General features: G+C 39.1%; 1 protein-coding gene across 2 annotated transcripts in view; it reads left to right on the top strand.

The window, feature by feature from the left end:
- The first annotated feature begins 316 nt into the window (after positions 1 to 316).
- KIFBP (kinesin family binding protein) overlaps positions 317 to 27,580 on the top strand; it is a 38,353-nt gene continuing 11,089 nt past the window's right edge. Inside the window, exons 1-5 of one of the 2 annotated variants that reach the window (XM_059900307.1) lie at positions 317 to 814; positions 7,919 to 8,017; positions 20,668 to 20,747; positions 21,065 to 21,248; positions 23,830 to 23,914. In XM_059900307.1, coding sequence (XP_059756290.1) covers positions 389 to 814; positions 7,919 to 8,017; positions 20,668 to 20,747; positions 21,065 to 21,248; positions 23,830 to 23,914 — 874 coding nt within the window. In that variant the 5' untranslated portion in view covers positions 317 to 388. Of the gene's footprint in view, positions 815 to 7,918; positions 8,018 to 20,667; positions 20,748 to 21,064; positions 21,249 to 23,829; positions 23,927 to 27,580 lie in introns of both variants that reach the window. The other variant, XM_059900306.1, reaches the window with a different exon arrangement.

Below are 27,580 nucleotides of genomic sequence, written 5' to 3'. Positions count from 1 at the left end.
CCAGGGCTCGAACCCGTGTGCCCAGCTTTGGTAGGCAGATTCTCAACCACTGCGCCACTAGGGAAGTTCCTCAATCGATATTTTTAAGTAGCTACAACTTCACCGGATCAACAAGAGATAGACTCACCACCGCAGAGGGCGGGGCTGGAGGTGGGACTATCGCCAGGACAGGTTCTTTTCCATGACAACGGTTGCTATGGTGACTACTGCGCCTTCCCATTGGTCACTGCCAAGCATATTGCCTTTCACCTGGCGGACGTCATTGGATATCGTTCTGCAGTGCGCAGGCGCAGGGCTGTCGGGGGCCGTAAGTGAAGTGTCGCAAAGCAGAAGGAAGGCGGGAGTCCTGTTAGCAAACACTGAGGAAACCGAGGCTGTGGAGGCCGCTATGGCGGATGCTCCGTGGGCCGAGATTCGTGAGAAATTCCAGGCTGCGCTAGCCTTGTCTCGGGTAGAATTGCATAAAAACCCGGAAAAGGAGCCGTACAAGTCCAAATACAGCGCCCGGGCGCTGCTGGAAGAGGTCAAGGCTCTGTTGGGCCCTGCGCCTGAAGACGAGGATGAGCGACCTCAGGGCGATGACAGCTTGGGCGCAGGGGACCACGCCTTGGGACTGCCGGCTGAATTGGTGGAGGCTGAGGGGCCCGTCGCCCAGGGGGCAGTGAGGCGGGCGGTTATTGAGTTCCATCTCGGGGTGAATCACATCGACACTGAGGAGCTGTCGGCGGGGGAGGAGCATCTGGTGAAATGCCTGAGGCTACTGCGCAAGTACCGACTGTCGCACGACTGCGTCTCACTCTACATCCAGGCTCAGGTGAGAGCGAGCTCGGCCCTGCTGTTGGCTGGAGGCCAGGGGGTGGCGAGGGGCCCCAACTCTTGCCGAGACCAAAGGCAAACGTATAAGGCACGATTTGTCCCCACGTTTTCAAACCTTTGTGATAAGCGGCTTCCAAACTCCCTCTCCACCCTCTTCGCACACTTCACCAGCATCACTTATTGCTTCGCTTAGTCGTGGTCAACGCGTTGGTTTCCCGAGACCCTCCAACTCTCCACCATTCCAAATCCTGTTCATTCTGTTAAGAAAAATCCAAGGTAATTTACTTCTTAATTTAAGGTCTCAAGGAAATTATAAAGAATGACCAGAGTACGTTCTTAATTTGAAACAAAGTATCTGAAATCTTCAGTTTCTGTTCTTGCTATAGTCATTCGTTTGTTTCCCAGGGAATTCCTGCCTGTTCTTCAAAACCGATCTCAAGACTCACCTCATACTTACATGTAACTTTCTTTGGATCATTTTGTTCTGAACTGACCTCTTCCTCCTACCTTTTATTTATTTTTATTTTTGGCTGTGTTGGGTCTTCGTTTCTGTGCGAGGGCTTTCTCCAGTTGTGGCAAGCGGGGGGCCACTCTTCATCGCGGTGCGCGGGCCTCCCACCGTCGCGGCCTCTCTTGTTGCGGAGCACAAGCCCCAGACGCGCAGGCTCAGTAGTTGTGGCTCACGGGCCCAGTTGCTCCCAGGCATGTGGGATCTTCCCAGACCAGGGCTTGAACCCGTGTCCCCTGCATTAGCAAGCAGACTCTCAACCACTGCGCCACCAGGGAAGCCCTTCCTCCTACCTTTGAATTCTTAAAATACGTGTTTCCTATTTATATGGTGCTTGGTTTATTAAGAAGTCTGACGTTGTCGTCAGGAACGTAACAGTTCAGAATACAAATATGTATGAACTTTTTTTTTAAGTTATTTATTTATATTTTATTTATTTACCTATTTATTTTATGGCTGCGTTGGGTCTTTGTTGCTGTGAGCGGGCTTCCTCCAGTTGCGGCGAGCGGGGGCTACTCTTCACTGCGGTGCACGGGCTTCTCATTGCAGTGGCTTCTCTTGTTGTGGAGCACCGGCTCTGTAGTTGTGGCACGCAGGCTCAGTAGTTGTGGCTCATGGGCTCTAGAGCGCAGGCTCAGTAGTTGTGGCGCACGGGCTTAGTTGCTCCATGGCATGTGGGATCTTCCTGGACCAGAGCTCGAACCTGTGTCCCCTGCATTGGCATGTGGATTCTTAACCACTTTGCCACCAGGAAAGCCCTTGTATGAATTTCTTGTGTCAGGTACTTTGCTTAAGTAAGCTCACAAACCCTTACATTCAGTAGTTCCAGTTCCTAGTATATGTGATCCAGTGAACATTTATCACAGTTGATCTTACGGTGAGTAGGTCTCAAAGAAAAACCTCAAAATTAAAAAGGAAATTGTATAGGTTATATTCTGTTATCATGGCCCAATTAAATGAAAAGCTACATATAACAGGAACTATATCTCTTTTTGCTCACTATTTGTAATCTCAGTCCCTGGCACATAATAGGCCCATTCTGAATATTTGTTGAGTGGATGAATGATCTAATGAAATCCATAAGATACTGAATTCAGACAAAATCTCAGTTATTTGAAATTTTCTTCAACCATTTGGCTGCCTAAAATCTTAATGAACATTAAAAAAATGTAATGAACATTACATTAATGTAATGTTACATCCTTAATGTAATATAGGATCTCCAGTATTTGCTGTATTTTATTGATTTTAATATGCATGTTCTTATATATATTAATATTTCTGAAATCAGGATCCATCTTACAGCTGATTGATTTTGTGTCATAATTTTCTTGGCAATGTTTTCTTGTTGATACATAAAATAATTGTCTTAAAACTTGTGACATCGTATGCTCAATGAATTACAGTATTTTGAACAGTCAGCCTTTTCTGAAGGGTGACTTATTAGAGATATTTTTACTAAAACCAGGAACAAAACGTTGATTAGATGTTCTGGCCGTTGCAATAGTATAGAAAGCAAATAAGAGTATCAGTCTTTAAAAATAAAAATCATCATTTTTATATGTGATCTTTGTATACCTAAAAAACCTAAAGTCATCAACTGTAAAAGTCTTAGAACTATCAGTTTGATAAAACAGGAGGATATAAGGTAAATATATAATATCAATAATACTCTGTATATAAGCAAAAACTTGTTAAAAATATTATTTTTAGAAATTGCATTTACAAAGAGCAGTATTGGGGTAATAGAACTGATAATCTTAAAAGGAATGATATACCATGTTCCTAGGTGGCAAGATTAAACGTCATTTTCCTGATGTTCATTTATAGGTCTGATGCAATTCCTGCTGAAATCACAATAGGCTTTCTTTTTTCTTAGAACTTGACAAAATGAATATGTTTATCTGAAAGAATAAAGAAAAGTGAATATAAAAATATGAAAAGAAAAGTAATGCACTGGAACTAGCCTGGGAGGTACAGCAATAGTATTTTAATTAGATTGGGCTTATGCTAGTCTGTTTCTGAACTCTACTTTTTAGTTGATCTGTTTATTCCAATGGCATTACCACTCTATAGCATTTTATTACGTTTAATATTTGCTATATATGATGAGAGATTTGACCTCACTACTAATAAAACAAACTGAAAGAATGAGATAGAAAAATTATATCACACTGGCAGAGATTATTAAAGATATTGGTTACGTTTATTGTTGGAGAAACAATGAGGAGATGGATACTGTCCATTAGCATTATCGCTAGTGGAAATATAAATTCATAGAACTTTCTGGAGATCAGTAGGTATCAAAACTCTTGAGTCAAGACTTTGACTTAGGGCTTCCCTGGTGGCGCAGTGATAAGAATCCGCCTGTCAATGCAGGGGACACGGGTTTGAGCCCTGGTCCGGGAAGATCCCACATGCCACGGAGCAGCTAAGCCCGTGCGCCACAACTACTGAGCCTGCGCTCTAGAGCCTGTGAGCCACAACTACTGAGCCCACGAGCCACAACTACTGAAGCCCGTGTGCCTAGAGCCCATGCTCTGCAACGAGAGAAGCCACCGCAATGAGAAGCCCACGCACCGCAACAAAGAGTAGCCCCCGCTCGCCGCAACTAGAGAAAGCCCGCGCTCAGCAACGAAGACCCAATGCAGCCAAAAATAAATAAATAAGTAGTAAAAAAAAAAAAAAAAAAAAAAAAGACTTTGACTTAAAAATTCCACATCAATATTCTAAAATAATATTGAGACAGGTATGCAAAGGTATGTTAACATGGATGTTTGTCACAGCATTGTTAGTTTCAAAAAAAAAAAAAGAGAGAATAAACATTAGTGAGATCTGTAGTTAAATAAATACTGGTACATCCATACAGAAGAACAATATGCAGCCATTAGAAATAATGATTTATATTTGTTAACGATAATATCAATACTAAGAGGAGAGGGAAGAGTAAAAGGCATGTTTGGAATTACATAGAGTGATTCTATTTTGGTGAAAGACTACCTGTGTGTGTGTATGTATGTGTAGGAAAAAATTTGAAAGTATCAGTCCATGGGAATTTGTGATATTCTGACTCTTTTGTCTCAATCTGGTGTCTCCTTCCTGGGAAACTATAGATATACAGGACCTGGACCCACATTAGGTTATCAAGGGAGACTGTCCCCTTCTACCTTCCCCAGAAGAAGGGGGCCTTAGGAATGGTTTTTATCTGGTTTTCCTTCTGATTTGTGCTATCAGCAATATACACTTGCACTTCCTGAGTGAAATTTAACTTGACAAATTAGTAGATTATTCTCCCCACTGCCAGGATATATATGTATAAGGAGGATGTTTTTTGTGTGTTTATAGCTTTATTGAGGTACAATTGATGTACAGTAAACTGCACATATCTAAAGTATACAATTTGATGAACTTTGACATCTTTATATTCTCATGAAACAGTTACTGCAATCAAGGTAATGAACATATCCTTCACCACTAAAAGTTTCCTTGTGTTCCTTTGTAATTCCTCTCTCACTCCTTTATTCTCTCTCCCTTCTCCTTGCCCTCCTCCACCACATTTTCTAGAATTTCATAATGGAATCATATGGTGTATGCTCTTCTTTTGGTCTGACTTCTTTCACTCCACATCATTATTTCATTGCTGCATCTGAGATGATTTTTTTCCTTCCTTTTTTAGTCTGTTAATATGGTGAATTACATTGATTGATTTTCCAATGTTAAACCAACCTTTCTTTCCTGTGATAAACTCCACTTGGAGTTTTTGCCAAGCCAAACGAGTAAAATATTACCCTTTTATATATTGTTGGACTGGATTTGCTAAAATTTTGTTAATATTTTTTGTATCTTTGTTCATGAAGGATATCAGTCTGTAGTTTTCTTGTTGTGTCTTTGGTTTAGTATGAGATGGGAAGTGTTCTTTCCTCTTTGCTTTTCTTGATGAATTTGTGTAGAGTTGGTATTATTTTTTCCTTACATTTTTGGTAGAATTCACCAGTAGTACTTTTTTAGCTGTTTTTGTTTTATATTTATTTTTTTTCCTTACCTATTCTGTTATCCCAAGGGCAAGAACATGATGTTGCTTTGTGAATGATACAGTACTTTCTGATGTATATGGGATTTATATTGTAAAAATAATTTATGTAGAATGTCAAAAGCAGTCAGCTCTGTGGAGTAAACACTGAAAAAAACATTAACACTATTAATTTTGAAAAATCAAATCAGTTCTAGATCCCTTGCATGGTCCTTAACTTCAGGACCTCAATAGGTTATGGTTAAAAAAAACCCTTAGTCATTTCTAGACACACTCTAGGGTCTCTACTTGATTTAAGATTTATCACACACCAGAGTTGTTGCTTTCTGTGGCACAGCCTACCCTGGATCTAGCAGCCTAAATGCATCACCATCCCATCAAAATAGAGTAAATGTGGCTAACCAGTTCCTGGTAGTGGGTGTGTCGCTAATCTGTCTAGGCTAGGTACAGTCTGCTGGTGTTGTGCTGGTGTCATGGCCAAATGGAGTATCTCAGGGACTGTTGTCAGAGGAAAAATAAGTTGACCTAGGGAGTGAGAAAAGGTGACTTGTGGATTCATTTCTAAATTCAAGAAATGAATATTAAGGGAGATTATATTCTCTGAGGCTAGGTGGGCAGAATAATCGGTAAATTAGTAGTGGGCCAGAGCCCTTTAAGCTTCCCCAGGGTACCACAAAGTATTGCATAAGTAATATAGAGGAGAGAACTGCCCAATCTCAGTAGTTTATCACTATGACCTACCTGCAGTCCTAGACACTGAGAACTGATCAAGTCACTTAAAAAAAATTATAGAATAGGTATATTACGTGAAGCCATAAGACCAGAGGTCTGTGTTCCAGGGCAGTGATCATGTCACCTTTAAACTGTAGGGTTTCTAAACATGTTTTTTTGTGTCATGTACCCCTTTTGCAATCTACTGAAGCCTGTATTTCATGAAACAGAATAATGATTTTAAATGTATAAAATAAAATGTAGGGGTTATAAAAGAAACCAATAACATAGAAGTTACCAAAATATTTTATTTTTTATTTTATTTATTTATTTATTTATTATATTTTATTTTTGGCTCTGTTGGGTCTTCGTTTCTGTGCGAGGGCTTCCTCTAGTTGCGGCAAGCGGGGGCCACTCTTTTCTTTGCGGTGCGCGGGCTTCTTCACTGTCGTGGCCTCTCTTGTTGCGGGGCACAGGCTCCAGACGCGCAGCCTCAGTAATTGTGGTTCACGGGCCCAGTTGCTCCGCGGCATGTGGGATCTTCCCAGACCAGGGCTCGAACCCGTGTGCCCTGCATTAGCAGGCAGATTCTCAACCACTGCGCCACCAAGGAAGCCCCCCCAAAATATTTTTTAAAACAAATGTATGATATAGTGATATATGAGCTTCCTTATTAACACATTAAATAACATCTGTGTCTAATAACTTCCATAATTTTAAAGTACTAATGAATATAAATGGTATTTTGAGATATCTGCAAGCTGTAATATGAAGATTTTTTCATTTCTATAGGCCACAGAAATCCCAGGTACTGTAATACTGTTTCGTAGGACATAGTGAAAATAAGTTTGTAATAGTTCTCCATCTACATTCATAGACTCTGAATTCTCTTCATGGGTAACTTGTGGGTCCTTGGGCCCAGGTTAAGAATTTGCTTTAAAAACTTTGTTTCCTTATTCTGTTCCCTTCCCTAGGGAGGTAAGCAAAAGATGGTGGAAGCCCAGCCTCAGAAGTATCCCTGTGCCTGAAAGGCTGTCCCAGGGGTTGGGAGGCAGAGTAACCCCATTGTCTAAAGGGGAGCTAGTCTTGAATTCTGACCATGTAAACAGGCCTGATTTTCCCTATACAGAGTCTGATAAAAAGAGTCCTGTGGCAGGGGAAAAACTGGCTTAGTTTTTAAAATGTAACATTGTACCCCTAAATGTAGCCGATTGAAACAACAAACTTTTATTGTAACAGGAATCCAGGCATGGCTTAGCTAGTTGCTTCTGGCTCAGGGTCTCTCATCAGATTGTTGGCCCGCTTGGGGCTGCACTTGAAGGCTCAGGTTGGGGAGAATCTGCTTCCAAGCTCACTCACCTGGTTGTTGGCAGGATTCAGTTTCTTACAGGTTGTTGGTCTGAGGGGCCTCGATTCCTTGCTGGCTGTTGACCTCCCTGACCACATGAGTCTATCCATAGGGTGGCTCAGAATATGGCATTTGGCTTCCCTCAGAGAGTACAAGCAAGAGGGAGCACCCAAAATGGAACCACAGTGTTTTGTAACCTGATGTTGGAAGAGACCTTCTATCACTTTTGCCATATTCTATTTGTTAGAAGCAAGTCACTAAATCCAGCCCAGACTTAAGGGGAAGAGATTATACAGGGCATGAGCACCAGGAGGCAGGAATTACCAGGGAACCCATCTTTGTGGCTGCCTCCCACGACGTAAGGACAGTAGTATTATGAATAATTAATTCATGGTTAATCAGGTTGTAGTATTGATACTATCTGATAGGTAAGTATTGACTTTGAAACTATGAAAACTACTTCATTGGAAGATTTATATTGTCATTATTTCTCTTTATTTTCCAGAATAACCTGGGTATCTTGTGGTCTGAAAGAGAAGAAATTGAAACTGCACAAGCTTATCTAGAATCATCAGAAGCTCTATATAATCAGTATATGAAAGAGGTATGTTGCATGTCAGATAAATTTTAATCTTTTAAAAAAAATTTTATTTATTTATTTATTTGTTTGGCTGCGCCGGGTCTTGGTTGCGGCACGTGGGATCTTCGTTGCAGTGTGCGGGAACTTCTGGTTGCGGCGTGTGGGATCTAGTTCCCTGACCAGGGATTGAACCTGGGCCCCCTGCATTGGGAGCCTGTAGTCTTAACTGCTGAACCACCAGGGAAGTCCCTAAATTTTAATCTTTGATTGAAACTAGTCAAGAATTGACATTAAGAATTGCTCACTCATAATATTGGAATATGACTTTTCAGTATACTTTGGGACCTCTCTGTAGAGCTGTCTAGGTGGTCATCTAATAACTGAAATTGTTTTGTATTAAAGACTTCAGGGTTCTTAAAAATAACCCTTGGATAAGGTCTAATGGCAGCCTTAATCCAAATATAATTGTGTAAGAAATATTATTCTAATATCCTAAAATACTGATATTTGCATATTTTCATCTATAATCTAAAATTTCTGTTTTGATTTCCACTGAGGATAGCAGTGCTTAAAGGAAGGCAAACAACTACCTAAGCAAAATATCTGAAATATTGGAGGCACTGGTTCTCAAATTTCAGCATGCATCAGAATCACCTGGAGGACTTGTTAACACAATGCTCATCCCCAGACTCTGATTCAGTAGGTCTGGGTTGGGACTTGAGAATTTGCATTTTTAACAAGGTGCCAGGTGCTGCTGCTGGTTTGAGTACTGCACTTTGAGAACCACTGCTTCAGGGCGGTGATTTTCAATAACTTTTTTTTTTTTAACTGTAAAACCCTTTTGAAATACAGTATGTAAAAACTGATTGAGCTACTCTGGTTAAACAGGTCAGAAGAACCCTGAGCCCAATCCACTACAGATAACCTTCTTCCCTCCCCTTTGTGGTATAGTACAAAAGAGATGCTGTAGAACTTCTAGGGCTCTGGAGAGCCTAGATTGAAAACTTTTACTTTAGAGGGTCACCATCCTACAAAGGTGAATTTTGTAACACCACTGTGTTACCGTTCGTTTCCTTAGTAAATTTTACCTACCACTTGGCAATCTGGAGGAGGCTATACATGTTTGGGGGCAAGGAGGTAGATAGGAAATATCTGTACCTTCCACTCAGCTCTGCTGTGAACCTAACACTGCTCTAAAAAATGAAGTCTATTAAAAAAAAACTTGGCAGTCTTCTAAAATTAAAATGGATTTAGTTGATTTTGTTTTGAGGCTATGTGTAGCACTTCTTTTTTTTTTCTAAATTTTTCTTTTAATATATATATTTTTTGGTGCTTTGGGTCTTCGTTGCTGCATGTGGGCTTTCTCTAGTTGCGACGAGCGGAGGCTACTCTTTGTTGCAGTGCGCGGGCTTCTCATTGCAGTGGCTTCCCTTGTTGTGGAGCATGGGCTCTAAGCACGCAGGCTTCAGTGGTTGTGGCACACAGGCTTCAGTAGTTGTGGCTCACGGGCTCTAGAGCGCAGGCTCAGTAGTTGTGGCGCACGGGCTTAGTTGCTCCGTGGCATGTGGGATCTTCCCAGACCAGGGCTCGAACCTGTGTCTCCTGCATCGGCAGGCAGATTCTTAACCACTGCGCCACCAGGGAAGTCCCAAGCACTTCTTTAAATAACCAGATATTTTGAGGTTTTTCAAGCTCAGGGTTAAGAATCAATGTCTTACCAAGTTCACCAGTGATTTATATTTTGCCAAATTTAGTGGTAAATTCTTAGTCCTCATCTCATTTGACCTATCGGTAGCATTTGGCATAGTTGATCAATCTAGCCTCTGGCTCAGTTGATTAGTCTCTCTTCCTTGACGTACTTTTTAAATTTAGCTTCTGCTTGTTTATTTTTCCTTCTTTTCAGTCCTTGTTGCATCCTCCTTATATCCCCAACCTCTGAACAGTGGGGTACCCAGAGTTAAGTGTTTGGATGTCTCCTCTTTCCATCTACATTCATTCCCTTGTTCTAAATACCATCTCTGTGCTGATGACTCCCAAATTATATCCCTAGTCTGTACCTCTCTAATTCCAGACTTGTCTGTCCAACTGCTGATTTGGCACTTGTACTTTTTATGGGGTAGGTATCTCTAAAACTACTAACATTGAGTTTCTGATAACCTTCTCCTCCCTACCTTGCTTGCTATAAACACCAGCTTCTTTCTTCAGTTGTTGAGGCCTAAAACCTTGGAGACACCTCTTCTCCTCACACTCTCTATCTAATACATCAGCAAATTCTGTTGGCTTTACTTTTGAATTCTGTCTAGAATCAGACCACTGCTGTCACCATCATCTCTTGCTGTAGTCTCCTGGTTGGTCTTCCTGCTCTCATACCCCCTTCAGTTCAAAGGTAAATCACACCACATCACTCCTTTCCTCAAAATTTTCAATGATTTTTCCCATCTTACTCAGTAAGACTCCAAAGACCCTTGAAGACCAGCAAGTTCGGCAAGTTCATTATCTGATCTGGCTACCATTACTTGTCTAATTTCATCTACTATTCTCCCCTGTCTCGTTCTGTTCTAGCTATACTGGCCATCTTGTTGCTCTGAAACATAGCAGACAAGCTCCCAACTCAGGGCCTTTGCCCTTCTCTGTTTCCTCTGCTAATGCCACTCTTCCCCTAGATATCTACCTGGGTCACTCCCTCATTTCTTTCAGATCTTGACTCAGACATCTCCCATCTAGTGAGGACTCGTTGGCCACTCATCTGACACTGTAAACCACCCCTCCCCAGCACTTCCTATCCTATCCCCCTTCCCTGCTGTTTTTGCTTTGCACTTATCACTAACATATTCATTTTAATGATTTATTTATCACCCATCTTCAGTACTGGAAATATAAGCTCCAGGACGACAAGGATATTTTTACTGTTATATTCACTGCAGCATCTAGAACAGTATCTATTTCTTGATAACGAATGATATTCTGCCTTGTTCATCCAGATCAACCAAAAAAAGAACAGTGTTAATACTGTGTGAATGCTTGAATGAATTTAATGGAGGGTTTCAGTTTAAAAATATGTAAGATAGTGTTTAGTTGGAGAAGTTTAATTGCTTATATGGTTTTCTACTTGTTTGGTATCAGTCAATAATTAATAATTCTGAATAAAAATATTTTAAATATTTCATAAATTATTGACCCAATGGTGGCAGAAGTTAGAATGTCATTTTAAAAAATCGATAGATACAAAATGTGGTTCTAGATAAAGGAGAGATCTAAACAGAGTGGAGAATCACTGAATTTGAAGATAGGAAACCTGGGATTTCTAGTTTGACTTTGGTTGTAACGAACTGACTTGGGAGAATTCAAACTTTCTGTGCCACCTATTCCTCATTTGTAAGATGGGGATACCCCTCCTGTCTCAACAATACAGAAGTGTTACGGGGATCAGATAATAAAGTAGTTAATGCAGAGTCACTAAAAATACGCTATCCAATAATTGCAGAATGGTTAAATAAATTACGATACTCTCTTAGCAAGGGAATGTGATATAACCATTAAAATGATAAATATTTAGATCATCAATACATGGAAAATGTGTATAATATGTACACCTTGATTACAACTATATTAACATTTTTCCTGGTAAGGCCCTGCAAAGATGAACTAGATGATATAAAACTAACATTTTAGTTTTAGAAGATGTAACTAATAAAAACTAGTATTTATTGAGTGCTTAAGCAGGCTACATTTTATTCTCACAACAATACTATGAAAGAGGTACTGTTATTCCCATTTATAGGTAAGGAGTTTGTGATTCAGTGAGGTTAGCATATACTATGTGACACAATCAGAATTTAAATATGGTTTGTCTGACCCCAAACTTTGGTTCTTTCTACTCTACCATGCTACCTTCCAAGGTAATATTATAGTTAAATAGTTACTGTATTAAAGGGATTCTTTTTCTCCATAAAATTGCTCAAATATAGAATAATAAAAAAGAAAATGTATTCTGTAGTTGTGAAGAGTTATTTATTAGTAGGTTTTGGGTGGGGGGGTGGTAAAGAGACACAATCTTATAAGCCAGAGGGATTTTAAACATTCATTCATTCATTTATTTTCAGATTTGAGATATACTTGATGTATATAATACTGTGTACATTTAAGATGTACAGTGTGATGATTTGATTCACAGATACATTGCAAATGATTACCATAATAGGGTTAGTTAACACCTCCATCACCTCACATAATTACCTTTTTTTTGGTTTTTGTTTTTGTGGTGAGAAAATTTAAGATTTACTATCTTAGCAACTTTCGAGTACACAGTACAGTGGTTTTTTTTTTAAGATTTATTATTTATTTATTTATTTTTGGCTGCATCGGATCTTAGTTGCGGCACCCAGGATCTTTGTTGAGACATGCGGGATTTTTCATTGCAGCACGCGGGCTTCTCTCTAGTTGTGGCGTGCGGGTTTTCTCTTCTCTAGTTGTGGCATGCGGGCTCCAGGGCGTGTGGGCTCTGTAGTTGTGGCATGTGGGCTCTGTAGTTTGTGGCATACAGGCTCTCTAGTTGAGGCGCTCGAGCTCAGTAGTTGTGGCGTGTGGGCTTAGTTGTCCTGCGGCATGTGGGATCTTAGTTCTCTGACCAGGGATCAAACCCGTGTCCCCTGCATTGGAAGGCAGATTCTTTACCACTGGACCACCAGTGAAGTCCCTACAATACAGTAGTATTAACTGTAGTTAACATGGTGTACAGTTAGATCCCCAGAACTTATTAATCTTATAACTGGAAGTTTGTACCCTTTGCCAAACATATCCCCATTTCCCCCATCACCTTAGCCCCTGGCAACCACTGTTCTACTCTCTGTTTCTAGGAGTTCACCATTTTTTTTTTTTTTTTAAGATTCCACGTACAAGTGATACCATACAGTATTTGGAAGATGACCATTTTAAAAGCATTTGGCACACATTATAAAATTGCTTTCCAAAAAGACTACCAATGTATCCTTACTCCACTGATGTATGAGAATTCTCATCTCCTTCACAACTTTTCCTTATATAGCTTTAAAACAAAATCTTTGCTAATATAGGCAAAATGGTCTCATTTTAGCTCAAATTTCTTTGATTAAAGAGATTAATTTTAAAATATTATTTTCTGTTTGTATTTTCTCTTTTGAAAGTGTTCATGCTTTTTTACATTTATTTACTCAAGTTTGTGTTTTCTTGCTAATTTGTTTGCTCTTTTATGTTAAATCTTTTAAAATTGAGTTATAATTGGCATATGACATTATATTAAAGGTGTACAACATAATGATTAAATATATGTATATATTATGAAATGATCACCACAGTAAGTCTTGTTAATATTCATCACCACACATATTTACAATTTTTTCTTGTGAGAACTTTTAAAAGCCACTCTCTTAGCAACTTTCAGATATACAATACAGAATTTTAAAAAAAATTTTTATTGGAGTATAGTTGATTTACAATGCTGTGTTAGTTTCAGGTGTACAGCAAAGTGAATCAGTTGTACATAGGCATATATCCACTCTTTTTTAGATTCTTTTCCCATAAAGGCCATTGCAGAGTATTGAGTAGAGTTCCCTGTGCTGTACAGTAGGTCCTTATTCGTTATCTGTTTTATATATAGTAGTGTGTATATGTCAATCCCAATCTTCCAATTTATCCCTTCCCCCCACCCCACTTCCCCCCTAGTAACCATAAGTTTGTTTTTTACACCTGCAACTCTATTTCTGTTTTGTAGATAAGTACATTTGTACCTTTTTTTTTTTTTTTTTTTTTTGGCTGTGCCCCACGGTGTGCAGGATCTTAGTTCCTTGACCAGGGATTGAACCCGTGCCCACTGCAGTGGAAACGGTAGAGTCTTAACCACTGGACCACCAGAGAAGTCCTTGTACCCTTTTCTTAGATTCCACGTATAAACAATATCATATAATATTTGTCTTTCTCTGACTTACTTCACTCAGTATGACAATCTCTAGGTCCATTGATGTTGATGCAAATGGCATTATTTCGCTCCTTTTTATGGCTAATATTCCATTGTATATATGTACCACATCTTTATCCATTCATCTGTCGATGGACATTTAGGTTGGTTCCATGTCCTGGCTATTGTAAATAGTGCTGCAGTGAACACTGGGGTGCATGTATCTTTTCCAGTTATGGTTTTCTCTGGATATATGCCCAGGAGTGGATTGCTGGATCATACAGAATTATTAACTGTAGTCACCATGCTATACATTATATCCCCAGGCCTTATTTATTTTATAACTGGAAGTTTGTATCTTTTGACTGCCTTCATTTGCCCTTTCTGACCACTCCCCAACCTTTTGCTTCTAGCAACCACAAATCTAATCTGTTCTATGTATCTATGAGGTTGGTTGGTTGGTTTAAGATCCCACACGTGAGATCACTGGTAGTATTTGTCTTTCCTTGTCTGACTTGTTTTACTTTGCATAACATCCTCAAGGTCTATCCATGTTGCAAATGGCAAGATTTCCTTCTTCTTTTCTTTAATGGCTGAATGATACTCCATTGTGTGTGTGTGTATACACATTTTCTTTATCCATTCATCCATTGATAGACACTAAGTTGTTTCCATGTTTGGCTGTTGTAAATGTTGCAGTGAACATGGGGTGCAGATAACTTTTCAAGTTAGTGTTTTTGTTTCCCTTGGATAAATAAACAGAAGCGGAATTGCTGGATCACATGGTAGTTCTATTTTTAATTTTTTGAGGAACCTCCAGTTGTTTTCTGTAGTGGTGGCACCAATTTGCATTCCAGCCAACAGTGCAGCAGGGTTCTCTTTTCTCCACATCCTTGTCAACACTTGTTATTTCTTGTGTTTTTAATAATAGCCATTCTAACAGGTATGAGATAATATTTCATTGTGGTTTTTTTTTTTTTTTAAGAATTTTTTTTGTAAGGCATTGTTTACTTTGTTTATTTATTTATTTTTGGCTGTGTTGGGTCTTCGTTTCTCTGCGAGGGCTTTCTCTAGTTGTGGCAAGCGGGGGCCACTCTTCATCGCGGTGCGCGGGCCTCTCACCATCGCGGCCCCTCCCGTTGAGGGGCACAGGCTCCAGACGCGCAGGCTCAGTAATTGTGGCTCACGGGCCTAGTCGCTCCGTGGCATGTGGGATCCTCCCAGACCAGGGCTCGAACCCGTGTCACCTGCATTGGCAGGCAGATTCTCAACCACTGCGCCACCAGGGAAGCCCTTCATTGTGGTTTTGATTTGCATTTCCCTGATGATTAGTGGAAAAATTCAGATCTTCTGCCCATGTTTTTTTTTTTTTTTTACTGGACCGCCAGGGAATTCCCTCCAGAACTTTTTTTTTTTTTTTTAATTTTATAGCTACTTTATTTATTTATTTATTTATTTATTTATTTATTTTTGGCTGTGCTGGGTCTTCGGTTCGTGCGAGGGCTTTCTCTAGTTGCGGCAAGTGGGGGCCACTCTTCATCGCGATGCGGGGACCAACCACTCTTCATCGCGGTGCGGGGACCGCTCTTCATCGCGGTGCGCGGGCCTTTCACTATCACGGCCCCTCCCGTTGCGGGGCACAGGCTCCAGACGCGCAGGCTCAGTAGTTGTGGCGCACGGGCCCAGCTGCTCCGTGGCATGTGGGATCTTCCCAGACCAGGGCTCGAACCCGTGTCCCCTGCATTAGCAGGCAGATTCTCAACCACTGCGCCACCAGGGAAGCCCCCTGCCCATGTTTTAATCAGATTTTTTTTGGCTATTGAGTTGAATGAGTTCTTTATATATTTTGGATATTAACCCCTTATTGGATATATGATTTGCACATATTTTCTTCCGTTTGATAGGTTGCTTTTTCATTTTGTTGATGGTTTCCTTTGCTGTGCAGAAGTTTTTTTTTAAATGTTTGATGTATTCCCACTGATTGATACTTTATTTAACAAACATTTATAGAAGCACTTGCGGACACTGTTATAGGTGATTTACAAATTTTAACTCATTTAATTCTCACGACAACTTAAGAGGTAGATATTTTTATTATTTTATAGATGAGGAAACAGATGCACAAGAGATTACATGACTTGCCCAAGTCCACACACCAGTAAGTGGCGAAGCTGGGATTACAACCTATTGTTACATGGTCTGACTCCACACCACACACCTTTAACCACTATATCCTACTGCCTCCCTTAGTAGTTGGACTTAGTCTAAAACACAAGTGTGAAGTGCTCCTTTAAGAACTGTGTAGTGTAGTGAGGACTCCATATCTGTACCAAAATAATGATGGCAGATAAAAGAAATGTGCTGTAAGCAGAGTGCATAGACTAAGCGTTCCTGTTTGCTTTGTCAGTTTAATTCACTAGACATTTATTGTTTTTACTTTGTGCCAGGTACTATGCATAATGCAAGGGAATCAGATATGAATAAAATATGGTCCTGATGCATGACAAGCTTCCCCTGGAGGAAAAAGATTGGAGCAAATCAACATGTTAATTACACCCACAAGAAATTTTAGAATGTACATTGTTTTTTTTAATTTTTATTTTATTTATTAAAAAAATATATATTTTTAAACATTTATTTATTTATTTGGCTGTGCCGGGTCTTAGTTGTGGCATGTGGGATCTTTAGTTGCAGCATGCAGGATCTAGTTCCCTGACCAGGGACTGAACCTGGGCCCCCTGCATTGGGAGCACAGAGTCTTAAAGCACTGGACCACTAGGGAAGTCCCTAATTTTTATTTTATACTGGAGTATCATTGATTAACAATGTTGTATTAGTTTCAGGTGTACAGCAAAGTGATTCAGTTATGCAAATGCAAGTATCTATTCTTTTTCAAATTCTTTTCCCATTTAGGTTATTACAGAATGTTGAGCAGAGTTCCCTGTGCTATACAGTAGGTCCTTGTTGGTTATCTATTTTATTTTTCTTTTTTCTTTCCTTTCCTTTTTTCTTTTCTTTTCCCTCCCTCCCTCCCTCCCTTCCTTCCTTCCTTTCTCTTATTGAAGTATAGTTAATTTACAGTTGTGCCAATCTGCTGTACAGCAAAGTGACTCAGTTATACACATATATACATTCTTTTATTTAATATTTTTTCATTATGTTTTTTTTTTTTTAATTTTATTTTATCTTTTATTTTATTTTATTTTTGGCTGTGTTGGGTCTTCATTGCTGTGCACTGGCTTTCTCTAGTTGCGGTGAGCGGGGGCTACTCTTCGTTATAGTGCGCAGGCCTCTCATTGTGGTGGCTTCTCTTATTGTGGAGCACGGGCTCTAGGGTGCGCGGGCTTCAGTAGTTGTGGCATGCGGGCTCAGTAGTTGTGGCTCGCGGGCTCTAGAGCGCAGTCTCAGTAGTTGTGGCGCACGGGCTTAGTTGCTCCGCGGCATGTGGGATCTTCCTGGACCAGGGCTCGAACCCGTGTCCCCTGCATTGGCAGGCGGATTCGTAACCACTGCGCCACCAGGGAAGGCCTCATTTATGGTTTATCACAGGATATTGAATGTAGTTCCCTGTGCTATATACATTAGGACCTTGTTGTTTATCCATTCTAAATGTAATAGTTTGCATCTACCAATCCCAAACTTCCAGTCCATCCCTCTCCCTCCCCACCCCGCCTTGGCAACCACAAGTCTGTTCTCTATGTCTATGAGTCTGTTTCTGTTTTGTAGATAGGTTAATTTGTGCCATGTTTTAGATTCCACATGTAAGTGGTATCATATGGTATTTGTCTTTCTCTTTCTGACTTACTTCACTTAGTATGATAATCTCTAGTTGCATCCATGTTGCTGCAGTGACATTATTTCATTCTTTTTTATGGCTGAGTAGTATTCCATTGTATATATGTACCAAATCTTCTTTGTCCATTCATCTGTCGATGGACATTTAGGTTGCTTCCATGTCTTGGCTATTGTAAATAGTGCTGCAGTGAACACTGGGGTGCATGTATCCTTTTGAATTATGGTTTTCTCCAGATATATGCCCAGGAATGGGATTGCTGGATCATATGGTAGCTCTATTTTTAGTTTTTTAAGGAATCTCCATACTGTTCTCCATAGTGGCTGTACCAATTTACATTCCCACCAACAGTGTAGGAGAGTTTCCTTTTCTCCATACCCTCTGCAGCATTTGTTGTTTGTAGATTTTTTTGATGGTGGCCATTCTAACCAGTGTGAGGTGATACCTCATTGTAATTTTGATTTGCATTTCTCTAATAATTAGTGATGTTGAGCATCTTTTCATGTACCTGTTGGCCATTTGTATTTCTTCTTTGGAGAAATATCTGTTTAGATCTCCTGCCCATTTTTTGATTGGGTTAGAATGTACATTTAGAATATGTGTTTATAGCCCTTAATACTTTTTTTCTAAGGAATATATCCCCAAATTGGAGAATTTTAAAAGTCATGGATCTTCTACCTTGGCGTTTTAACTTTCCTCCTAAAGTGCTAAGAGGAGCAGAACACCACAAAGCCAGACTGAGATGTTAGTTGCCTTTCGTGACTTTAGGCTCACGCTCTTACTCATGAAATTGTTTGTTAGTTTAAAATGTGAAGATACCAAACACCTATAATATTTCATTAAAAACTTGTATAAAGGGACTTCCCTGGTGGTGCAGTGCTTAAGAATCTGCCTGCCAATGCAGGGGACACGGTTTCAATCCCTGGTCCGGGAAGATCCCACATGCTGCGGAGCAGCGAAGCCCGTGTGCCACAACTACTGAGCCTGCGCTCTAGAGCCCACGAGCCACAACTACTGAGCCTGCGCTTTAGAGCCCGCGAGCCACAACTGCTGAGCCCGTGTGCTGCATCTACTTTAGCCTGCGCGCCTAGAGCCCGTGCACCGCAACAAGAGAAGCCACCGCAATGAGAAGCTCGCACATTGCAATGCAGAGTAGCCCCCGCTGACCACAACTAGAGAAAGCCCGCGTGCAGCAACAAAGACCCAATGCAGCCAAAAAAACCAAAAAAACCTGGTATTATTATGGAAACATAAAACACATAGCAAAACTCTTTGTACTTAATTATACCTATATTTTAGTTAAGAGAGGAGACTATTTTGACTGTGTTACAGTATGAAGTGTGATGGTCATAACAGCGAAGTATGTACATAAAAAATACATTGATTAATTCCCCTCATCAAGATAGGGCTAAGCATACAAAACAGCACTCAAACTTCTTAAGGAGGTCTTTGAAGAATAGTTTATCTATTGTGTTTGCCTTGTGCCTTGCTTCCTGGCTTAGTCATTTTTACTTTTTGTGAATTCTAGGGACCCAAGTTGTAGTGTCTTTTTTTTTGTCTGTGCTGGGTCTTAGTTGCAGCAGGTGGAATCTTCACTGCAGCATGCGGACTTATTAGTTGCAGCATGTGGACTCTTAGTTGCACCATGCATGCGGGATCTAGTTCCCTGACCAGGGATCAAACCCAGGTCCCCTGCATTGGGAGCTTGGAGTCTTACTCACTGGACCACCAGGGAAGTCCCCCAAGTTGTGATGGTTTTAATGTTTGCATCCAGAATGTAAGATAACATTTTTTTTTTTTTAATGGAAACCATGGCTGCTATTTGGAGCTTAGTGAATTCAGTTTAAAGTTGAGGAGCCCATCCTCACAGAAGTAGAATGAGGCAGTGGTTAAGTAGTTCTGCTTTTTTGGAAGACCTCAGATGAGATTATATGTGATTTACACATCTTAACTTGCGGCGAGCAGGGGCTACTCTTCGTTCCTGTGTGTGGGCTTCTCATTGCGGTGGCTTCTCTTGTTGCGGAGCATGGGCTCTAGGCGTGCGGGTTTCAGGTAGTTGTGGCTCATGGGCTCTAGAGCACAGACTCTGTAGTTGTGGCGCACAGGCTTAGTTGCTCCGCGGCATTGCTATCTTCCCGGGCCAGGGATCGAACCCGTGTCCCCTGCATTGGAAGGCGGATTCTTTACTGCTGGACCACCGGGGAAGTCCCGGCAGGCAGATTCTTAACCACTGTGCCAACCAGGGAAGTCCCATCCTTATTTTATACATGAGGAAACATAAGCACAAGAGATGGGGTGACTTGCCCAAGGCAATAAACAATGGAATCACTGGTTTCAATGTCCCTGTATTGAAAGGGTATAATCTGTATATAATCTTTTCTTGTTCCCTTGAGAATATTAGAATAAATATTAAAAACTTTGATTTGATTTTCAAATGTCATCCTGAAAGTGTCATCTTTTAAAAACAAGTAGCTTGTATTTTATGACGTAAACTGGATAGAAAAATGCAGCCTAGTTTGCCAGTGTACTCAAGTGGTCAGTTTAGAACAATATTGCTCTGAGGATGTATACATTTTTGGTTTTTGTCATGCTTATGTAGGTTTTCAAAAGAGCTTTTCTTTACCAGACAAAATTAAGACTTAAAATACTTAAAGAATTATACATCTCTTAAAGCAAAATGGTAGACTTTTTTTTTAGTGTATTTGAAGTTCACCTGCAACAGCAGTTAAAATTTTGTCAGGTGTGACCTTGTAGGGCAGTCTCCTTTTATTTGTTTGACTCTTAGATTTTATGGTAAGAAAATTACTTCTTGGATAATATGAAAGTGAACTAGTAAAAAATGAAGTAAAAATTTAAAAATTTTTAAAATTTGATTTCTCCTGTTCCTCCAGAGGGGGGCGCTTGGTGTTTACAGTAAAATTTTAGAGTTTTGTTTTTCTTTAATTACAGATTGGGAGTCCTCCTCTTGATCCTACTGAGCATTTTCTTCCTGAAGAAGAGAAACTTGCTGAACAAGAGAGATCAAAAAGGTGAGTAGGTCTAGAAATCAGCCCTCACAGGTATTTCCACATAGTGTATTTAAGATGATTGCTCAAAAAAAGCACAGTGCTTTCTCTTTCAAGGCACTCAAAGGTTATAGAATGTGGATTCTGACATGGATTAAAACCTTCATTTGCCACTTCCTAGATATGTTACCCTGTTCAAATCTGGGGCTCAGTTTCCTTATCTGTCAAATAGATACAATAGTCATACCCAACTGAAGGGGTTGGTGGGAGGATCAAGGTAAATATATTTGAAAGTTTCTTATAAATTGTAAACCGTTACACAAATGTTTTTTCCTTCATAGATTTGAGAAGGTTTATACTCATAACCTATATTACCTGGCTCAAGTCTACCAGCATATGGAAATGTTTGAGAAGGCTGCCCATTATTGCCATAGTACCCTAAAACGCCAGCTTGAGCACAATGCCTACCATCCTATGGAGTGGGCTATTAATGCTGCTACCTTGTCACAATTTTACATCAATAAGGTAAGCTTCTCAAAGTAGTTATCTAACAGAGTTACCAATAATGTGTATAAAAATAGAACCAAAAGTACCTTGAAAATGTCATCTTTTAAAAACAGGTAGCTTGTATTTTATAATGTAAACTGGATAGAAAAATGCAGCGCAGTTTGCCAGTGTAGTAGTTTGTAGCTTTTTGTTGCAGTAATCCTTTTGAATCTTAAAATAATTTTATCATGTCCTACGTTGCCTAAGACCAATTCTTTTTTGATGCAGACAGGCTATCTCTATTTTAGTGAGATGTTACTTTAAATTGCAGATTTTATCTTGTAGGCTTAACTATCTTTATGCAGTGGTAATCTGGTAACTCTGAGAATTTGTCTGAGGAAGTTGACTGTTAAATGTGGGCTTTGATAAAAGCATGTGATGCATTTCAGTTATTCTTTAGAATTAACTCCTTTATAGTACCTTTTCTGTGTTGGGAATATCTCTGCTCAGTTTCAGAGTTCCAGGTTGTTATATTTTTTCTGGAGTATTACACAGGGACTAATTTGAGCTTCTTAGTTGCTTTCAGAATTATTCAGAATCATGTTGGTATATTCTTAATTGACCTTTTAAATTTTTTAGCCCTTAAGAGAATTTTTAATGCTAACACACTTTAAAGCCACCTTTCCCAGCCAGATTTTCTATTAATTCTCAATAAGGTATCTCAGTGATAGAAATTACTTTTATTTGTATTTCTAATTAATTCACAAGCCTCTCTGAACTTTTAGTAATTCTTTGCTTATCAGAGTTTCTTCTTAGATCTCTGTTTACCTGCTGCTGTATCCTTACTGGGCCTTTATCCTTTCTAAGTTTTTTTGTTAGTGCTGGTTCTATAAATGCGCCCTATGTTTAAAGTATTGTCCCACAGAATTTCATTCAGAAAAGCTATTAGCAGGAGAGAAAGGGCTGTGGTGACTGCAGCATCGCTTCTAGGACTTTGGTCTAAGATCAAGTGTGTAAGTAACGCTACTGCATATATCAGAGCATTCAGTTAAATCTAAGTCTCATGAATCCATTTCATTGTGATCATCATCAAAAAGTGTTACCTGGTGCTTCTGCTTGTGGCACCGTTTTATGGTTTTTTTTTAAAATAGCTTCCAGAGGCCCTTTGTTTTGTTTAGCAACTTTAAAATTACATATTTGCTGTAATTTTAATTAACATTTAAAACTCCATGGATTCTAACAGTACTAAGATATCTAGATATTAAAGTGTAATTAAAAATTTTAAGTTGTTAAGCACTGCTTATGCTGAGCATGCAGTAAATTTCATGAGTACCTCCCCACTCTGTGCTTTTATTTTTTTTACCAAAATGTTTTACAAGTTTTGTTATAACTAGGTAAGTTATACTGCAAAAAGATTTGATCCATGTTTTTTAAAAATGCAATTGTCATTTATATCACTATCATCTTCATCTGGTTCCATGAGGTTTTGCTACTTAGTGAGTCCCTGCCTTGCAGGTGAAGTCCCACATTTACCAGCCACCTAGAGGGCACAGGGCACTCACTGTTTTCTAACAGTGGTTGCTTTCAGATAGCCAGTCTGGACAAAGCTGAAGTGATAATGATGAGTAAGGGATTATAGAGCAACAATTAAAACTTCTTTATGTAACTTTCTTTTGGTTTGAGGTTTAACACCAACATTTTGATCTATAGATACTGCTGGGCTAATACTACACATGGTACCCAGCTGTTCTCAAGATGGCTTCTGAACTTGCCATAATGGGGAGATACATTTAATGCTGAGATTTTAAAGTCATAGTCAACCATTAAAAATCCTCTTAGCAAAAATCAGTGTTACTAATATGAAGTAGACATACTTAATGAGGGTGGCTTCCAACTAAAAGTTGGACTTGGTAATTCTGCTGAGTAGTCCTGTGACTTACGTGACAAATGTAAAGCGTTTAAGTAACAAGGAGATGTTCTCAAAGTGTTTGAGAAGTTTACCATGCCCCAGTTTGAATTATGAAGTCTTTAACTGTGTTTGTAAAGCAGTTCCATAGAGTTTATCTGTGGAAATCTGCTGACTTCAAAACTTGGTGGGAAGCCTCATTATATTGTAAATTCCAAAGATTTTAGAAGACAGATATCTCTATCAAAATTTATCTTGTTTGCCTTTGAATGGTAGGATGTAAAAGGGATCTCTAAGCCTAAGAAAGATTAAATCTTCAAGTCCTCTGACAGAATGTAAATGGTCTAAAAATTGATCATGCTTGGAACTTTGGCTATTTAGCCTGCACCTAAAAGGACCGTGAGGTACTTTGAGTCTAGGATGATAGCCATTCTTGTATGCTGATTAAAAGTTAGCTCTCCTTCAGTAGTCAATCAGCAGTTGTTTTTTAGCCAGTTTGGATTATTAAGAATTTAGGGGTATTGTTATTTTAATCTTTAAGGGATTTTTTTTTAACCAGATAATACTAAAATATATCTTATATACCTTCTTGTTTAGTTACTATATAGGGTCTCCTTAGTAGTGGTTTCTACCTGATTTTGTTAAGACTTTAATGGAAGTGTCTATTGCAAATAAGGTTTTGTGATAATTTATTCTTGTTTATTTCCTCAACAGCAATGCTTTATGGAGGCCAGGCACTGTTTATCAGCTGCTAATGTCATTTTTGGTCAAACTGGAAAGATCCGAACCACAGAAGACAGTAAGTTTAGGTGTGCGTGTTTAATTACATGGCTTTTTAAAATTTTTATTTTAAAATCATGTTAAACTTTAGAAAATTCAAGAACAGAACAAAGAACTACCATATGCCCTTCTAAATTTACCAATTTTTAGTATTTGCCTCATTTGTAGTCACATTTTTTCTTTCTGAACCATTTGAGAGAAGATTGCATACATTAGGTTCCTTTACCCCCTAATACTTCAGTGTTTTTCCTAAAAATAAGAGTATTTTCTTATATTATCATAGAACAGGAAATGTAACTGTTATACAATTCTTTCATCTATAATTCATATTTAGTAACTGTCCCCATAATGTCCTTTATAGCAATTTCTCTAGTACCAGAGTATCCAGTTCAAGGTTGCATTTAGTTGTCACATCTCTTTTTAAATTTTTATTGGAATATAGTTGATATACAATGTTGTGTTAGTTTCTGCTGTAGAGCAAAGTGAGTCAGTTACACATGTATCCACTCTTTTTTAGATTTTTTTCCCATATAGGGCATTACAGAGTATTGAGAAGAGTTCCCTGTGCTATACAGTAGGTCCTTATTAGTTAATCTATTTTATATGTAGTAGTGTGTATATGTCAATCCCAATCTCCCAATTTATCCCTCCGCCTCCTTGCCCCCCAGTAACTGTAAGTTTATTTTCTACATCTGTAACGCTATTTCTGTTTTGTAAATAAGTTCATTTGTACCATTTTCTTAGATTCCACATTCCACATCTAAGCCATATCATGATATTTATCTTTGCCTGACTTACTGCACTCAGTACGACGATCTCTAGGTCCACCGGTGTTGCTGCAAATGGCATTATTTCGTTCTTTTATGTCTGAGTAATACTGCGTTGTATATATGTACCACATCTTTTTTATCCATTCCTCTGTTGATGGACGTTTAGATTGCTTCCATGTCCTGGCTATTGTAAGTAGTGCTGCAGTGAACGCTGAGGTGCATATATCATTTCGAATTATGGTTTTCTCTGGATACATGCCCAGGAGTGGGATTGCAGGATCGTATGGTAGTTTCTGTATTTAGTTTTTTAAGGAACCTCCATACTGTTCTCCACAGTAGTTGTCACATCTCTTTAGTCATCTTTAATCTGGAACAGTTCCTCAGCCTTTCATCACAGATATTTTTGAAAATATATAGGCCAGTTATTTCATAGATTTTTTCCAATTGGTGTTTGCTGTTTCTTTACACTAAGATTCAGATTATACATTTTTGGTTGGAGTACAATATGTGATATGTCCAAATATCTAGTTTAATTATAGTGTTTCATTTGGTTTTATAAATCACAGTTAACATGTATATTTGAGCAAATCAGAACCACAATGAGCTATCACCTCACACCTATTAGATTGACTATTATCAAGAAGACAAGAAATAAGAAGTGTTGGTGAAGATGTGGAGGAAAGGGGACCCATGTGCACTGTGGTAGGATTGTAAATTGATGTAGCCACTATGAAAAACTGTTTGGAGGTTCCTCAAGAAATTAAAAATAGAGCTATGTATGATCCAGCAATTCTACTACTGGTACAGTCATCCCTTGATATCCATGGGAGATTGGTTCCAGGGCCACCATGGATACCAAAAATCTATGGATGCTACAGTCCCTTATATAAAATGTCATAGTATTTGCATATAACCAACGCACATCCTCTTGTATACATTAAATCATCTCTAGAATATACTTATAATACCAAATACAGTGTAAATGCTATGTAAATAATGGGCAGCACATGGCAAATTCAAGTTTTGCTTTTTGGAACTTTCTGGAATTTTTATTATTATTATTATTTATTTATTTTTTAAAAGAATTTTTTGGCCACACTGCACAGCAAGTGGGATCTTTGTTCCCCAACCAGGGATCAAACCCACGCCCCTTGCGTTGGAAGTGCAGAGTCTTAACCACTGGACTGCCAGGAAGTCCCTTAAAATTTTTATTTTATATTGGAATATAGTTGATTAACAATGTTATGTTAGGGCTTCCCTGGTGGTGCAGTGGTTGAGAATCTGCCTGCTAATGCAGGGGACACGGGTTCAAGCCCTGGTCTGGGAAGATCCCACATACCGTGGAGCAGCTGGGCCTGTGAGCCACAATTACTGAGCCTGCGCGTCTGGAGCCTGTTCTCCACAACAAGAGAGGCCGCGATAGTGAGAGGCCCGTGCATTGCGATGAAGAGTGACCCCCACTTGCCACAACTAGAGAAAGCCCTTGCACAGAAACGAAGACCCACCACAGCCAAAAATAAATAAATAAATAAATTTTAAAAAAAGTTAACTTAAACTTAAAAAAAAAAAAGTTATGTTAGTTTCAGGTGTACAGCAAAGTGATTCAGTTATACATATACATGTAACTATTTTTTTTCAAATTCTTTTCCCATTTAGGTTATTACAGACTGTTGAGCAGAGTTCCCTGTCCTTGTAGTTAACCTGTTTTAAATATAGCAGTGTGTACATGTCAAGCCCAATCTGTCACCCCCCCCCCGCCCCCCCCGTAACCATAAGTTCATTCTCTGTGAGTCTGTTTTGTAAATAAGTTCATTTGTATCATTTTTTAAGCGATATTATATGATATTTGTCTTTCTCCATCTGACTTCCTTCACTTAGTATGATAATCTCCAGGTCCATCCATGTTGCTGCAAATAGCATTATTTCATTCTTTTTAATGGCTGGGTAATATTCCATTGTATATATGCACCACATCTTCTTTATCCATTCATCTGTCCAATACTAAGACTTTTAAAATGCTTAAAGTAGATAACTAATGAGAACCCACTGTATAGCACAGGGAACTCTACTCAGTGCTCTGTGGTGACCTAAATGGGAAGGAAATCTAAAAAAGAGTGGATATATATGTATACATATGACTGATTCACTTTGCTGTACAGCAAGAAACTAACACAACATTGTAAAGCAACCATATTCCAATAAAAAAATTTTTTTAAAAACTGAAAATGGATTAAAGACCTAAATAAGACTGGATACTGTAAAACTCTTAAAGGAAAATACAGGCAGAACACTCTTTGACATAAATCACTGCAAGATCTTTTTCGATCCAAATCCTAGGGTAATGGAAATAAAAAAAGAATAAACAAATGGGACCTAATTAAATTCAAAAGCTTTGCACAGCAAATGAAACCATAAACAAAAAGACAACCCACAGAATGAGAGAAAATGTTTGCAGATGACACCACAGACAAGGGATTAATCTCCAAAATTTACAAACAGCTCATGTGGCTCAACAACAGAAAAAAACAACCCAATCAAAATGGGCAGAAGACCTAAACAGACATTTCTCCAAAGAAGACATACAGATGGCCAACAGGCACATGAAAAGATGCTCAACATTGCTAAGTATTAGAGAAATGCAAATCAAAACTACAATGAGGTATCACCTCACACCAGTCAGAATGGCCATCATCAAAAAGTCTACAAATAAAAAATTCTGGAGAGGGTGTGGGGAAAAGGGAAACCTCCTACACTGTAGGTGGGAATGTAAATTGGTGCAGCCACTGGGGAGCACAGTATGGAAGTTTAAGAAACTAAAAATAGAGCTACCATATGACCCACCCAGCAGTCCCACTCCTGGGCATATCTCTGGAGAAAATCATGGTTCGAAAGGATACATGCACCCCAGTGTTCAC

Source organism: Balaenoptera ricei, chromosome 16, assembly GCF_028023285.1.
Source record: "Balaenoptera ricei isolate mBalRic1 chromosome 16, mBalRic1.hap2, whole genome shotgun sequence".
NCBI classification, from domain to species: Eukaryota; Metazoa; Chordata; class Mammalia; order Artiodactyla; family Balaenopteridae; genus Balaenoptera; species Balaenoptera ricei.
The sequence above is the reverse complement of the archived record's forward strand: the minus strand, read 5'-3'. Positions and strand labels throughout refer to the sequence as shown.